The sequence below is a fragment of the Pyrus communis genome, chromosome 16 (genome assembly GCF_041283825.1).
Source record: "Pyrus communis isolate YQ-2024b chromosome 16, ASM4128382v1, whole genome shotgun sequence".
Taxonomy (NCBI): domain Eukaryota; kingdom Viridiplantae; phylum Streptophyta; class Magnoliopsida; order Rosales; family Rosaceae; genus Pyrus; species Pyrus communis.
In genome coordinates this window covers 4,376,895-4,393,670 of record NC_142580.1, presented here as the reverse complement: position 1 = coordinate 4,393,670, position 16,776 = coordinate 4,376,895, and the positions used below count along the sequence as shown (strand labels likewise).

The window sequence follows — 16,776 nt, the reverse complement described above, 5'->3', positions numbered from 1 at the left end:
AATGAAAAAAATATGGAGAGCTGAAGTTAGGTTGATTTACTATAATCTTCATCGCCTTTTACTAGAACAGTTTAATTTCTGTCTTTTCCCTCCACCTGACCCTGTGAAGTTGCGACCAGACCACCTCTTCCAGCTGTAAAGATTTTAATATTCCAATAAATCCACCAACCAATATCTTTGGAAGTTAAGATCAATATCTCTCATCAATCTAAGCTGTTTGTTAGAGGCATAGATCAACCACCTGGACATATTGTTTTTGTATTCAGTCCCCCTTTTACACTTGTGACAAGGGACTAGATTTCTTGTAGTAATCGCCACAGATATTTCTTCTTGAAACTTCGGACATTATAGTTTGTCCACCTAGCCCACATCACCTGATTAATCATCTCTTACTAGGTTGTATTACTAGTACTAGTGTTTTTACTACCACTTAATCTAATTATCTCTATATTCTCTCCCTTTCTCTCATCAGCTTCCTCACACATTCATAATTACAGTCTTAATTCCTATCTTTCGGTTCTGGTTCTTCTAGCGTAATCGTCACCTGCTGGTCTCATGGGAAACTGCTGCTTGAGGAAACACCATGGCGAGACAGACTCATCAGTTTTTCAACCTCATCCCATTGGTTTGCACTCATACTGTTAATTTCTGTGTATTTTTTAATGATCAGAAGTTGAATATTTATAGGCAAAATGTTTCTGAAAGTAAGATTCTTCTTTTCTTTCTATTTGGTAATTAAGGAGACATTAGGCTGCAAATTTCTCTACCCAAGAAAACTTACAAAGCAGCTCGAGAGAAAGCTCCAACTGTTTCCTCAACTTCCTTACAAGGTCAAGGTACATATGAATATTCCATTTTTTTGGCTGAAAAAAAAAATATTTGGGACTTTTGTATAAATTTTTCTTTATTCATTCGGTTAGTTTTATATGTTTCTGGGTACAGAAAATATGATCAGTAAACGTGAGAAACGAAGATCACCACTTCAAGAGAGGAATTTCTCGGTCTCAGACATAGGTATTGTTATTGCATGCATGCAATCCAAAAAGCATGTAGCTAGTTACTTTCCCTCTGCTAACCCTAATTAAGAAAACTTTGTTCTCCTCTTCTTTTGTTGATGGTGTGTAGGTGCAGAAAAAAAACGTAGCAAAAGTGTAAGGGCCACGACAAACTCCAATACTCCGAGTCCAAAAGATTGGAATTTGGAGAGAGTGAACAAGAAGGACGGAGTGTTCCGAGATTACAGGCTATACTGCTTCTGTTACAGTGCCTTGAAAGCTTCCACACGCAAGTTTAGCAGCAAGAACTTGATCGGGCAAGGCGGATTCGGTGATGTCTACAAAGGGTATGTGAGTTATTGTAATATGAATGCTGCCGCAAAACCAAGTGAGGGATTTCCAATTGCTATCAAAAGGCTCAGAAAGACAGCACTACAAGGCGATGAACAATGGGAGGTCAGTTGTTTTCTAATTTATTTTTTAATAATCCTTGCATTCCATCCCTGGAGAATGAGCTTACTCTCTTACTTATGAATAACATATTTTTACTGTAGAAATTATGTAATCGTAACCATTCAATTTCTTAGGATTCATTTGAAGATCATTCTTAAAAAAACTCATATAATACTTGGTACCTAGACCGTTTAATTTATTCGATACATTTGGATAACTAAATGATAGCTAATTCAAATGATTTTTTTTAGGGATAGTCTTAAAATAAAGATTAAGAAATTGAACAGTTTCATTATGAAATTTTGTACAATAAAGATACATTATTTGCAAGTAGGAGAATGAGTTCATTCCCAAGGGAGATGCAGCTTATTATATCTTTTTTTCTTTTTCTTCTTTATTTTTTTTTTCCAAGGAGAAATACATTTTTCACCCTTTAGATTTGGAACAATTTTCAATTTGACCACGAGGTTTTAATTTTCTCACATTACACCATGAGTTTCAGATCTTATCAATTTATGCCTTTTGTTGTATCATCATTCTTAAATTAATGAGTAAATCAATGGTCCCTCAACTTTAATCAAATTGAAGCAATGGTCTCTCAACTAAAAATTCATTACCATTGGTCCCTCAACTCATCAAAGTGTGTAATTATGGTCTTTTTCATCAACTACGTCAAAATTTTTGTTAAAACGAGTTATCTTTGAAGGAACATTGCTACAATTGGGTTAAAGTTAAGGGACAATTTCTCTAGTTGAATTAAAGTTGAGGGATCAATGGTAATAGATTTTTAGTTGAAGGACCATAGCTGCACGTTTTGATGAGTTGAGAGACCAATGGTAATGGATTTTTAGTTGATGGACCATTGCTCCAATTAAGTTAAAATTAAGAGATCATATCTACAATTTACTCTAAATTAATTAAGTGACAAGTGTGGGACCCAACTATGAGTTGGCGTGGAATCCATACTCCCGCGCATAGAGACCAAAACTAATCAATCATCATGGAGCTTCATCGTCTCCTCAATTGACAAATAATCACACAATTTCGTCTCATTGTTGTAATTGTGGCTTATACTCAGCCTAGAAACATGTTTGACGTTTGCGACATCATCAGTTTACTAAAAGTGTGGAGGGTGCAACCTGTGAAACGTGTGAAAACTGGAACCCATAACTCTTTTGAAATTCACCGAAGTGTGGAGGGTGTAAATATAATTAGTCTTTTTTCACTCTCTCTCTCTCTCTCTCTCTTTAAATATCTATCTTTCTGCGAGTGTGAGATTTATGTTGGTGGTGCAGAATGAGAGGAAATTTATGAGCAAACTAAGTCATCCAAACATAGTGAAACTAATAGGGTACTGCCGCGAAGGTGAGCACAGAATGTTGGTTTATGAGTACATGAAAGGAGGAAGCTTGGAGGCCCAACTCATGGCGAAAGATGCTACACAGTTACACTGGAGGAGAAGAACCAAATTAGCACTCGGCGTAGCCAAGGCTCTGCATTGTCTTCACACTCGCGGGGCACCCTTAATTCATCGTGATCTCAAAGCTTCGAATGTTCTGTTGGATGATGTGAGGCTATGTCATCATACTTTTTGACATTAATTGTGCAAAATATACACAAATAGTTACGTACCAATATATAATTTTAATTGAAGTATAAGAACACTTAGACGTCAATAAAATGGAACACTGAACCATGATTTATATGGTTGGTCAATTTAGTGTTCCTCCAGTTTTATTATGTAACCGAAAGTCATAAAGGTCCTAATCATATGTATTTGTCAATAATTAATCTAACCTTAGGATGATAATCGACGTTGCAGGACTTCAATGCCAAGCTATCAGACTTTGGCCTGGCAAAATATGGACCCAAAGATGACCAGGACCACATATTGACAAGGGTTCTTGGCACCAAAGGCTACATTGCACCTGAGTACATAGCGACAGGTATTCAACCAGTTACCAAATGTACAACGATTCCTACGTACAACCGGTGTAACACAGCGTTCCTCTCATCACCTCACGCAGTTGGTGTCATGTGATCAGCTTTCGTGAGAGGGCATTTTATACACCTAGTACATGCTGCCAGATATTTCATTTCTCCAGAGGGCTAATTTGGTTTTCATTTTTACAGGGCACGTAACACTCAAAACCGACGTATACAGCTTCGGCGTGGTGCTCTTAGAGATCTTTTCAGGCTCCTGCGCCGTGAAGAAATATTCGGATGGGATGACTGGTGATCTTACCAAGTGGGCTGAACCATATCTTCGCAATCGGCTACAACTGCATCGTGTGATTGATGAGAGACTTGGAAACAACTTCCCGGTGGAAGAAGCTCACAAGTTTGCTGAACTCATCCTCCGATGCCTCGATTCAAACCCCAAGAGCAGACCAACGATGACTGAGGTCGTGGCTGATTTGGAGGAGTTGCATTAAAACACAGGCAGCAATCGGATTTCAGGCCCATGTTACTGCATTTACACCATTCCCTCCTCACAGAAGTAATTTCCCTACACGAAATGGGTGCCAGGCATATAGATAGCTGTTTTCCTTCGTAGTGCAATCCTAAAATGCGTGAACGTCCACTAAGACTATATAGTGAAAGCAAAGGCAGCACTTGTTCATGAATTAGCAAACTATAATTACAGAAAACACAATATTTACTAGCGCGAGACTAACATGTATTGGCGCCAGGATAATTTGACGCCGGCAGTTGTGACAGGACGAGAACGTCGGTCATCCTGCAGAATTAAACTGATAGCCAACTTTTTACACTACTACCATCAAGCAGATTACCAATACAAAATAGCTACATAGCTTCAGATATTACAGGCGGTAGTAACCTCTTCAGAATGACTCAAAACTGTGAAAAATACATGCCCAAACTCAATTCTGTGAACATAATATGGGATCAAGAGACAAGTAATTTACAGACAGACACCATCTCTGTTAACGAACACGTACAGATTGCCTTTGGGATGCCAATGGGGATGCATTTGGTGGCATATTGAGAGGAGAATGGTGTTGTCGCATTGGCGACTTCTGAGGAACAGGAAGTGTCTGCTGTTCTGATTGAGAATTTCTGGCTGCAGTCTTTGGGGATTCAAGTTGTTCCAGCGTGGCTAATACCACTGACATTGTAGGCCTGAGTTTAGATTCAACGCATAGGCATTGTGAAGCAAGAGTAGCAGCTGTATAAGCTGCTTTCTGGGGATATTGGCCCTCCAGCTTGGTGTCCATAATCCGAAATAGTTTTCTTCTGTCACCTAAATATGGTTTTGTCCAGTCTACCAGATTCTGCTCCACACCAACTTTCGTTTTATCAACAGCTCGCCTTCCAGACAATAGTTCCAGCAGTACAACCCCAAAACTATAGACGTCACTTTTAGCGGTCAATCTACCTGTTAATCAGTGAAAATGTGTGTTAGACATCTACAGAAGCATTATCATGTGTTGCGAACATAGTGAATTCAAGGACTTAAGATTCTCTGCATCGTATCTGCTACAACAATGGCTTACATTACATAGCCCAGTTTACAAAAGTTCCGCCTTAAGGAAATCTTAATGACAAATAATTAGAATAATCAAATTTGTGCCGTTCAACTATCAGATGCAACTCAAAAGCCAAGTTTTTCTTTCTCAACCTTGTGAATCAACAGATGAGCAAATTCCCAATGTGAAATCACAATATTTATATATAGGTCCAACGAATCATTATTCTCCCTTCATCTCAGAGAAAGTATTGAAACAACCCCCTTATTAGTCAGTCAACTGGGCACCAAGTTGGATATCCTCTAATCAAAAGGTTAGAGATGACCAATCCAGATTATCGGTAATTTGGTGCAACGTCAGAGGTTCACATACAATTCTATATTTATAGCCTACTCAGACACTGTCAATATCAGCTTTCCCCAACAAGATATAAAGTATGTACTATGACTCGGGGATGTATGACCAGTAAAAACCCCAACAATACTGCATATAGTAGTTAAACATACCTGTAGCAACATATTCGGGTGCTGCATAGCCATGAGTACCCATGACTTGAGTAGACACATGAGTCCTGTCGCCAGTGGGACCAGCCTTGGCCAAGCCAAAATCAGAAAGCTTCGCATTGAATTCCTGCACCCACAATGCAACATTTATGCCAGTGATTTATCCAATCTAATCATATGATTATTAAACATGACTACTAATGTGATGAGCTAGTTTCCACTTTGTTCAACATACCGAATCTAGTAAAATATTGGAAGCCTTAAAATCACGATATATGACTTGTGATTCCGCCTCGTGAAGAAAACTAAGCCCCCTTGCAGCACCTATGGCTACTTTCATTCTTGTTGCCCATGAAAGTGGTTGCGGCCCTCCTGTGAAACGTATGTAAAACTTCAACATTACAAAGTTTTCAAAGGGCAAAACAAAGGAGTTTTTTCTTAAAATTGCCAATGCAACTGTTGTTTATTTGCAAGAAAATATACATAAAAGTGGAATTCCAGATAACTTAAACAATTGTGAGAGGAGGGGGAGGGGAACTATGCTTCTGATTAATGTTAGAAGAATACATCACTTACTTCTAAACAGATGATTCTCTAAGCTTCCTTTCGGCATGAACTCATACACCAAAAGGCGGTTCTCACCCTCCAAGCAGTACCCGATAAGCTTCACCAGATTTGGATGATGGAGTTGACCAAGATAATTCACTTCTGTCTGAAATTCATTAGCTATCAGTACATAAGCCAAGAATGAGAATTGAAACGCAACAGACATACAGAAAATTGTTAAAGAAGAAACCTACCAACCACTCCTTGTGGCCTTGGAAACCTTCAGGTTTGAGCTTCTTGACAGCAACAACCATTCCGGACCCTGGTTTTGCAGCTGTCCATGTGTTCTCATTAATCCATCCTTTGAAAACATAGCCAAATCCTCCTTCACCGAGAAGACTGTCAGGGCGGAAGTTTCTGGTGGCATTCTTTAGCTCATTGAATGAGAAGGCTTTCAAATTTGGAGATGACAATATTTCGCCTTCAGTCCTTGGGGTAGGAAGACTTGAACCATTGCTCCTTCCATTATATGACGGGACGGTCAAAGTGGAGGGAACTGAGGAAGGGCTAGTTTTGCTGGAAACTTTGGAAGCCCCTGATCCTGCCAAGTCAAGTAATCAATAATCAATAATCAATTTGTGGGGAAAGGGATGTAAACCTACACCAACTTATAGCATTCCTTAAGAAATGTCATATATAGTACAAATCTACTAGAGTATTACTTAAGCAAATTAATTCAAAATTTTCGAGGAACATAATGAAACGATTGAGTGTAAATTCTTTTAATGATTTCTAAGGGACCTATGTAAACTTGTCGATCAAGGTACAGGGTTTTGAGTGATCAGGTGGTCTCAAAGAAAGATACCAGCTGGCCTGGCTCACCAAACACCTTAAGTTAAGCATCTTTGCTCCATGTTCCAATGATCACTAGTAAACGATGAAGTCGAATCTTGTGGAGCATAAAAAACCAATTCTGTTTTCGTACAAAGGACCACCAAACTTTTCCCCTCAGGGCCCAATTGTTGCTAAAGTCTCTGATTCTAGAGACCTTAGCGTGCCATTGACGCCTATCCTTTACATGATCATCGTAAAAGAACAAAATGAATGTCTAAATCGCTTTCACAGTTTGCCCCCATTTCAGGCCAAATGCAAACCGAGTAAAATTGTAACAATTATCAGCTAATAAAATTTACTAAAAGCACATTGCGCATCACCGAATAATGACAAAATTATATAAAGCTGTCTTCAACTTGTTCCTATATTCTCCTCAAAAGGGCAAAATATCATATTGTTTTACACATTCAAAAACAAATCAAGATACAAAACAAAGAATTAATAATTAACAGATAACAAAAGAAGAAGAACAAATTAAGCAATCTCCACAAATACAGAGAGTTTGCTCCAGAGATGAACTAAGCTACTCAGAACCCAAAAAGAACACCACTTTCTAATTCAGTAAATACCAACCGAACCCACCAAAATTTCACTGCTTGAAACTAATACAAACTCTCAGAAAGGCACTAAAAATACTAACAAATATACCCATCAAAATATAAGACCAGCTTATGAAAATCAAGGTTTTTTTCATAGCAAGGCATTGAAAACTTACCCCAAGTTCCAAGGGAGCTCTGTGCGGTGTCGACTTTAGCAGAAGAATCTAAACAGTTGCCCATTTGCCACTCCAAAAGCTCAAAGGCGCTCTTCTTTTACCGACTTTTATCAAACACCAGCCGAACAATCAGCAAGTCATTGCAAACAAATTTCAATCCGTATAAGAAACTGCAGCTGACTTCTTCTTCTTCTGGGTTTTCTTCGATCGAGCTGACTTTGTTGGAAAAAAATTAAATCAGAAAGTTGCGAGGGGACGAAGAAGGAGAAAGAGCGGTCAATGCGAGAAAATGGCAACTGAGGAGAAATTGGCAGATGGGGCGGAATGAGTGTCTCTGTTTGCTTCCTCTTGTCTAAGAGACGCGACAAACGCGTGGGGGCTGTGGCGTGCCCGCGACTTTACTTGCATGTGAATTCTCTTTTGTACCCTTGTGTAGTGTGGACTTGTACCATGTCAAGATTGACATCATTAATCAAAATAACGAAAATACCCTTGTTTGCTTTCATTGAACGTTGTCATGCTTGTATCCATGTACTGCATCGGTTGACGGAGTCCAATCGTCATTGAATACTTCATCTGGTGTGGACATTAGTAACACCCTCCCGGAATGAAAAGTTATGAGATTGATCAAGGACACGTTTGAATGTGCTTTTAAAGTGACTAGAAATTGTTTTTTGTGAGAATATTTTTAGAACCAATTCTTATTAAAAACGTAAGTGAATTCTGGAAAAAACATTTGAAGTGTTTTCTTCAAGCGCTTTCAGTCATTTTAAAAGCATTTCAAAACGAGCTCTAAAATGACAACTTTTTTTTTATTATTAAATTATTCACAATGTCGATGATAATTGGTTAGTGTTGACTTATAATAGAATCGGTTTGTAACATGCGTATGTAGGCTGCCTGACACTAAAAAATTTACAAACACTTCAAAACAAGCTCTAAAATGACAACCTTTTTTATTATTAAATTATTCACAATGTCGATGATAATTGGTTAGTGTTGACTTATAATAGAATCGGTTTGTAACATGCGTATGTAGGCTGCCTGACACTAAAAAATTTAAATACCTACTTTAAAAATTAAATATTATAGTAATGTATAACTTGTAGGAATGATAATATGATTTTTAACTATAAGTTTTATTCTAGATGGCTGTCTTGGCATGTTTAGTGAGAAAGTGATTGAGTGCATATGGCTTGCGTAAGTGTGCAACCCTTTAATTAATTCAGCTCTCTCTTTAGTCGACTTTGTAATAGTTAAAGAAGAAAAGAATAATCCCTTTTACTTTGATAGTGAAGTAAAATATATATTTAATATAAAATAATAACACTCATGAAATTGTTTTTGGTAAAATTGGGGTCAAAAGTTCTAAGAAAAACAACTAACTCTTAACAAAATGCGTTTAAAGAAACCCAATATCATCCTTAAAAATAAACCTATCCACAAGAGGAGGAGGCTCACCACCATGGACAAAGTGGTTATGGTAGACTTGTAAGAATATTTTAATATTCTAGTGTGGCCCACATAACAAGGTTCATGTGTGATGTATTCGGTTTAATGAATATTGTTTTGAAAGTGATCTTATTGGTCAATTTATGAGAATTGGTTTTCTATTTTATTATTGTTATGGGTGGTAATTAATGATAGGCTACATTAGGAAAGGAGTCCTCTCTTTGCTTATAAGACTGCACATACTCATCTAATGTGTATACTAAAGAAAAACACATATTAGGGTTTTAACATGCAAGGTTAGAGAGGGAAAACCTAATTTCCTCCACACTAACAGCTTGTTTACAGACCGCTGAAGATAAATGTTGTAAAAGACATTTCATGACTAATTATCGAGAAATGTAATTTATGTATTCTACATTAATCATTTGTGAAAATCATGGAGTTCAAGATCTAGCTCATGAATTAGGTAATATTTGTGTGATTGCTCAGACCAAAAATGTATTACCACAAATAAAACGAGATAGAAACATGTGGAATCCAAATGTAAGAGATAAAAAATGCTTGGCTTATCAGCTATTTGTATTATCTCTCTAGTAGAGATATGATCCACTTGCGTTGGCTGACTTTACTTCTATTAAAAAGATGGTATAAGTAAATGATAAGAGTACCTTCGACCAAAAAAAAAATAAAAATCATTAGTGTAGCACTACTCATAAGAGATACTATTTCTTGTCAAAATAATCACGAAAATGACGTTTCACCTGACGTATTCTTCATCCACTTGTGCTTAATTAATAAATAGTGCACATCTAATATGCTTTTACAGAATTGGATCCCATCTCCATCTACTTTGTAGGGATCCTAGGAATCCTCACATTTTAACTATTTATCGTGTATCGTGCGGTCGAAAATCATTTGATTTTTTTATTTAAAATTAAACACAAATAGTATTTGATGAAAAATAACGGAACGATGTACAATGAACGGTTAGATCCCCACAAAGCTTTTACAACCCCTAATTGTAAGTTCACACTACTAATTCATAAAGTATGTGTGACAATGTGAGAGAGAAAAGTGTTAGTTGACAAAAATGTATAGTGATTTTTATTCTTTATTCAGTCAAAGAAAACCGTTAATGCTCTGTTTTTTTTAGGAAATTATTATTAGCATTAAAAAAAATTTCATTTGGCATTCCAAACTTGATATAATTAGAAAGAAAAATACACTTACGAAGAGTGTAAAATAAAATTTTTATAATACTAATAACAATTCTCTTTTTTATATTTGTTTATTCGAGATTGATACCTTCTCAAATATAATAATTGTGTTAATCATTAGCACGAAAAATGCTAGTTGGACGCTCTCAAGTAGGATTCTTTTAAGTATTTTTTGTTGTTTTATAGTTTAATGCTAATTTTTTTGTTAATATTATATAATATTATGTTAAAAATATAAAATGATAAAAAATTTATATAAAATTCTACTTTTAAAAAAGTCTCGCCATTTCTTTAATCGGCACTCAAAACAAACCAAAAAAAAAAAAAAAAACCTATAGAACTGGACATGGGATCAAGCAACAAATCATTGGGGGTATTTTGGGAATATAAATAATGGGTCGTGTGAAGGCTGTTGGCCAACAAGAATCAATAGCTAATAATTAGAGGCGAGGCATCATGTGACAAATTGAAATATAGAAAAAAGGTACTTGATGGCGTAGAAATTTGATATATGCCTTGACTGCAAATTCTTTGCATGCGCCAACCGTTTTCACATTCGACCTGACTGCCACGACTAATATAGTAGGAAGATGCCTTCTTCAGATAATTCTGTGTTCTACTTTTTTCTACATCTTAAAACGGCGGAAAAGTAACCACGAATAAGTTGGTGGTTCAGTAGTAAAAAATAGATTTTGAGGTTTTTTTCAAATTAAAAATTAAAGATCTTAGATTCGAAATTTATTGCTGGTGTGAAAGTCAAACTTACGATCAGAAAATGCTAAAATATCTTTATCAGTTTTTCCGACCTAAAAAAAAAAGATAATCATAACTTACTACCAATTTACCAATTGTTCCTTGAAAAAAAAAAAAAACCAATTGAAAAGTGCAATTTAAGGGAAAAAAAAAAACATAGGAAGAGGAGAAATGTTACTTGTCCAGCTCAGCTGTGCTGATTACTGCAGGAGACAGAAAGTACCATGGAAAGACAGGGATAGGGGAGCACTCAGAGGAGTAGATGAGGAAAGCAGCGCGTAACCACCTATCTCACCTGCCCAACCAGAACCAGGACACGTGTTATGTTGTTGTGTCTATGATTATGACGTCATTGTAAAGCCATTTCAAATAGAAATGATTGAACATGGTCCCCTCCAAAATTATAATCCTGTAAAAAATTAGTTTTAAATTAACTGTATCAAACCATACTTATTTACCATTTACAACCGAATAAACTAAACATAATTCTTCAATAATTTATTAGTTTTAAGTTTATTGGCAATTTTATTGGTTAATTAAAATATCTTTGATGTTGAATTTGGATCAATTATTGCACCTGATGAGTCGAGCCCTGAAAAAGGCTAAGGAGAAGGCTGGCCAACCTAATGCCCCTTTAGCCAAATAATGGTCTGGTGAGGCTCCACGGACTTATAACCCAGTCATCGGTTGAATAAGGTTTTTAGCAAATCATGCCATTTGTTTAACTTTGAGACCTTTAGCGCTCTTTATTAGACATGACATAACACCGAAAACATGACATTCCCGACGAATGATATATGGTTAAATATAAAATAAACTTAAAACAAATAATGTATCATTAACATAGAACGTCACAACAATTATATATTAGTGTCATGTAAGTCTTTCTCAAAATCTAAAGATAATTATACGTACATTGATATGTCGTTTTGATAGCATTCTATACGATAGTTATGTATTTTAACACTCCAGCTTGAATGGTCATATGACAACAGTAAGTGGGTCTCCAAAAGATGGGACACGTAGCCGTGTCGGATACTCAGAGTAACGGACTCAAATCACATGGCGGGGCTACTAGCCAAAGAATGTTGACCTGACCTGTCACCTCCGTGGGTCTAGGTCCTCCTCCTCGTAGAAGAAGAAGAAGAAGGAACTATAGCAGGATGGGCGCCTGGGCCCAGAGATGTTTGTGTTTAGGTTCATGAAGCGTTTCGGGCCACATTATTAGGGCTTGGCGTACTCTCCGGCCTGCTGCTCTACTGAGTCTATTCAACCGAGTTACCGGAGAAAGGTCTGCATGAAATGACGGTGTCACAAACTTAATATTATCTCGTGAAAAGTTAAAACGCATGGTGTCCCAATAGTGTACGTAAGTTCTTCTCGAGCTACCGAGAGCTATGTGATTTTTCAAAAATTCAAAGAACTTTTGTGAATATACAAGCGATGGTAGGGAGGAACAAAATTTTTATGCAAATTAGTACTGATTACTGAGGTGTTTTTATAAAAAATAGATATAAAAAAAGCTAAACTCAAAAAAATGTTTGGTAAACACTTAAAAACAACTTATTTTCACAGTTTTGTGTGAAAAAAACTAAAAACGTGAAGTAGCAAAAATAAGCTTATTCTCACACTACAGCAGAAACAGTTTTTTTTCATAGTACAGCAATATCAAACTAGCCTTTAGTTTCATCATCTTATCCATTGTCTTGCTGTCAAATTTTTTGCTAGTACGATGATGTGGCGTGCAAATGGATGGCTCCAACTAGATTAATCATAAAAAACCACTCGCTATATAACATCCAAACATTGTCACTTAAAATTGTTTGCACATATAATTAAATAACGAATTACTCTTTGTAATATAAGAACAAAGGAGAAAAAAACAAAAGAAAACTAATGAAAATGACTTGGAAATTTTGAGTTTTAATCAAAATGATAAAAAATGTTGTAAATAAATAGTATTAGAAGTAACTTTTTAGAATATAAATGTCTTTTTCGTTAAAGGTGAATACTACTGGGAGTGTTTCGTTAAAACTTAAAAAAAAAACAACGTAATTTATCGGTAATTTGAGAGAAGGAATAGTTTTTTTTTTTGTTTTTTTTTTAAATAAACGATAGTATCTACATTAAAAAGGTGAAAGAATGGGTTAAGTTTTACAATAGGGGTTTGTATAATAATACAATTTAGGTTCGCATTTGAAGAGAATTGAACATAAAGATCTTTATTTACAAATGAAAATGAATACTATTAGACAGTTGTACTAATTGCCTCGAGCAGTTAAATAGTAGAAAGTAGCAATACCGGCCAACTGCCAGGGACCGCGTTTGCGCAGCCAATGAGAAGCGACGCAGTGTCACCCAACCAATAGAAAGCCTCCACGCAGACAAAGCCACGTAGCGTTGGCGCTCCCGCCTATATCAACGGTCTCTTCGCCTTTCCTGAATTGTGGGAGTTATTTACCCAAAAATTATTCTGCTAATATTCTTCTCGCTTCCTCTTAAACCTTCTCATCGGAAACCCTAATTATCTTGCTTCATTTGAAAAAAAGAGGGGAAGAGAGAGGAGGCCGGATCCGGAGGTATTTCCGGCCACATTTACTTATTGGGGGCTGAAATGGAAACGCACGGATCGGGGCTCCGGCGCGTGTTGGTGTTCGGTTTCTGCGTCGTCGGAATTTGGTCTGCTTATATCTACCAAGGCGTGCTTCAGGAAACTCTGTAAGTGTTATTTTCTCTTTCTATCTGCATCTGGGGATTTCCCAGATCACGGACCTTTGTTTTGGAGATTTTCAGCTCCCGAAATTGTTTTCCGAATTGATCGATGAAGTTAATCAAAATTGGTGATGTTGTGATCTTTGTTTTTAGGTCCACGAAGCGATTCGGGCCAGATGGGAATAGGTTCGAACACCTTGCGTTCCTCAACTTAGCCCAAAATGTGGTTTGTCTAATCTGGTCATACATAAGTAAGTTTCAATCTCCCTGAAAAATCTTGAATTTCTTGTATCGTGGATTGATTGGAGCTGAAAAAACGAATTGGGTGATGATATTGTCATGTGGGTTTCTTTGAATAGTGTTAAAGCTTTGGTCTAGCGGTAATGCTGGAGGTGCGCCTATGTGGACGTACTGGAGTGCTGGGATTACTAACACGATTGGACCCGCTATGGGGATCGAAGCATTGAAGTATATCAGTTACCCGGCTCAGGTTTGCTTTCCAATTTGGAACCAGTAGCCCAAATGGGCAGCATTAGAGAATATATAGTAAATGGTCAGCATTAGAGAATATAGTAATGGTTATAGGAAGAATTGATGGTTGTGTGTCCTAGGTCTAGTTTACTTGATTTGAGTTTCTTAGGATCTAATTAGCGAGGAAGCAAATGATTGTCATATATGTTATGGAGCTGTTCATTTCCTCTGGATAAAATCATTGGCAGAAAATGGTTTAGGGCCGACCCCGTTATTTTGGATAAATGACTAGTTGAGTTGAGTTAATCAGGGTGTTGAATTGGTTCTTGAAAGGATGAGGAGAATGGAGTTTTGTGAAAAGTTTCGTTCTTGTGGTTTTTAAGTAATGCCAATTAAAAGGATATATAGTTTTGGATATTTAAGCTGTTCTGTTTACTTGCAGGTCTTGGCAAAGTCCTCAAAAATGATTCCAGGTCAGATTTTTTCAAGTTTATTACTCTTCTATATCTTACTAAAGCAAGCATGTTACTCGTTATGAAGTTCAATTAAGATTGTGGAATATCATACTGATTAGATCAACCTTTAAATTTCGTACATAAATAAGTAATAAATGGTTATTATTTGTATGCAGTGATGCTGATGGGTACTCTAGTCTACGGCAAAAGATACAGCTTTCCTGAATATGTTTGTACTCTCCTTGTTGCCGGAGGGGTATCCATATTTGCACTCTTGAAGGTGAGGGATGGTGTGTGCGCTTGTGTGTATTTCTTGAGAATGGAACGAGAATTAAATAATTTTTACGTTTTCTCTTTCAATTTTCCTTCTATAAATTGTCCTCAATGAATTTCATGCAATTTATGCAACTTTTGTTGTTATTCTTATGTTTTTCTCATTCTGTCAATTTCAGACTAGCTCAAAGACGATTAGCAAGTTGGCACACCCAAATGCTCCCCTTGGGTATGGACTATGTTTCCTCAATCTTGCTTTTGATGGATTCACAAATGCTACCCAGGATTCAATAAAAGCAAGGTATACTTCAGAACAACATCGTCTTTGCCCTACCATTTAACTAGTTGTTGCCTTTCTGTTATTCACTGACTGGATTCTTGGCGTTATTTAAACTGTTTATCAACATTTGCAACCCCCTGCTTTCGAGAATGCTTGAGGGAGTTTTTATGCCGATCCTCTATATATTGTTTATAGAAATAGATGTGTGAAATTGTTATGTTGAGCCATCTGTACGTGATTGATATAGAGAATTCAGTCTCAAATGTTGTAGCTTTTGTGTTTGCCCAGGTATCCAAAGACGAGCGCTTGGGAAATAATGCTAGGCATGAATTTATGGGGTACCATATACAACATGATCTACATGTTTGGCTGGCCACGTGGCAGCGGATTTGAGGCGGTTCAGTTCTGCAAGCAGCATCCGGAAGCAGCTTGGGACATTTTTCTCTATTGTCTCTGTGGTGCAGTTGGGCAGAACTTCATTTTCCTAACCATAAGTCGTTTCGGTTCCTTAGCTAACACCACCATTACCACAACCCGCAAGTTTGTAAGCATCGTGGTGTCTTCATTGCTGAGTGGCAATCCCCTGTCAACTAAGCAATGGGGGTCTGTCGTCATGGTGTTTTCTGGGCTGTCGTATCACATCTACCACAAGTGGAGGAAATCGCAGAGAGTGCCGAAGAAGAGAAAGCCAATGTAATAACAATTTTGATCTTACATATTCAAAATCCTTCTTTCCAAAATTTTACATCTCTTGTTCCTTCCCTCCGTAGTCGTATCAAGCTATTTGTAATGTAATTGAACAGACCCTCTATAGCTATAGAGAGAGTATTCTGAACTTTTTGTAATGGAAGTCGCACGGTAGTCGTAACCACACCTTATATTTGTACGGTTTCTCATTAGTAATGTTTTGGTGGCAATCAAAGAGTTGAATTATCGTAATGGAATGGATGTCGAGGACATCTTGAAATACCCTGGAGAAAACACAACTTCAGGGATGTTTGACTGACGAACAAACTATTGAGTGTCGTGGGAAGTGATCAAGGTAACGGAGTCGAAGATGATGGTTCTACTATGGAGCCCGTTTCGCTAAAAAAAAGCTCTCAAAGCGGTGATGACATTGAATAATTTGAGATGAAAAACCCACACCAGACCTTCTTATCATGTTAAGAAAAGTTAGAGATGAGATCAAATGTGACATCAATTTCAAGAAGAAACAAACAATGATTGAGTCATATTTTAGGAAGGCCTCATAGTCGAAACATAAGCACTATGTGTCAGAATATTATTAATTTATATATTACGGAAGACCTATATGAATTTTCTATAATGTATTGTCTTATGAATTTAGCGAATTATTAATTTAGCACGTTATTCCCAAATCAGGACTGGCCAAAAAGATCATTTAACTAATGTTATTAATTTTATTACTAGTTTATCCTTGAGATCAAACAATTTTATGTTGGGGTTGAGAGGTCAAAAGTGCCAATTTGTGCTCATATACCTTCACTCGAGAAAGTTTACAGCAAATTATTGCAAGTGCACTTTATTTTGTAGAGATTTCCCTCC

The 16,776-nt window shown here is 36.8% G+C and overlaps 2 protein-coding genes and 1 pseudogene across 3 annotated transcripts; 2 read left to right on the top strand and 1 right to left on the bottom strand.

Moving 5' to 3' along the window:
- The first annotated feature begins 2,258 nt into the window (after nt 1-2,258).
- LOC137731346 (putative serine/threonine-protein kinase PBL3 pseudogene) lies at nt 2,259-3,989 on the top strand (annotated as a pseudogene). The gene is made up of 3 exons (XR_015957844.1): nt 2,259-3,016; nt 3,271-3,394; nt 3,582-3,989. The product of XR_015957844.1 is annotated as a putative serine/threonine-protein kinase PBL3 pseudogene (transcript).
- Nucleotides 3,990-4,213: 224 nt separating this feature from the next.
- Nucleotides 4,214-7,991, bottom strand: LOC137731543 (putative serine/threonine-protein kinase PBL3). The gene is made up of 6 exons (XM_068470669.2): nt 7,598-7,991; nt 6,243-6,589; nt 6,019-6,154; nt 5,678-5,814; nt 5,446-5,569; nt 4,214-4,848 (listed from the first exon to the last, which is right to left on the bottom strand). The coding sequence occupies exons 1-6, from the start codon at nt 7,659-7,661 to the stop codon at nt 4,397-4,399; spliced, it is 1,260 nt and encodes a 419-aa protein (XP_068326770.2). The 5' UTR covers nt 7,662-7,991; the 3' UTR covers nt 4,214-4,396.
- A 5,471-nt stretch (nt 7,992-13,462) lies between these two features.
- Nucleotides 13,463-16,149, top strand: LOC137731769 (UDP-galactose/UDP-glucose transporter 3). Its single transcript, XM_068470977.2, has 7 exons — nt 13,463-13,737; nt 13,885-13,982; nt 14,091-14,221; nt 14,645-14,675; nt 14,834-14,937; nt 15,110-15,231; nt 15,499-16,149. Exons 1-7 carry the CDS (start codon nt 13,634-13,636, stop codon nt 15,905-15,907), a joined length of 999 nt encoding a protein of 332 aa, XP_068327078.1. The 5' UTR covers nt 13,463-13,633; the 3' UTR covers nt 15,908-16,149.
- The last annotated feature ends 627 nt before the right edge of the window (nt 16,150-16,776 follow it).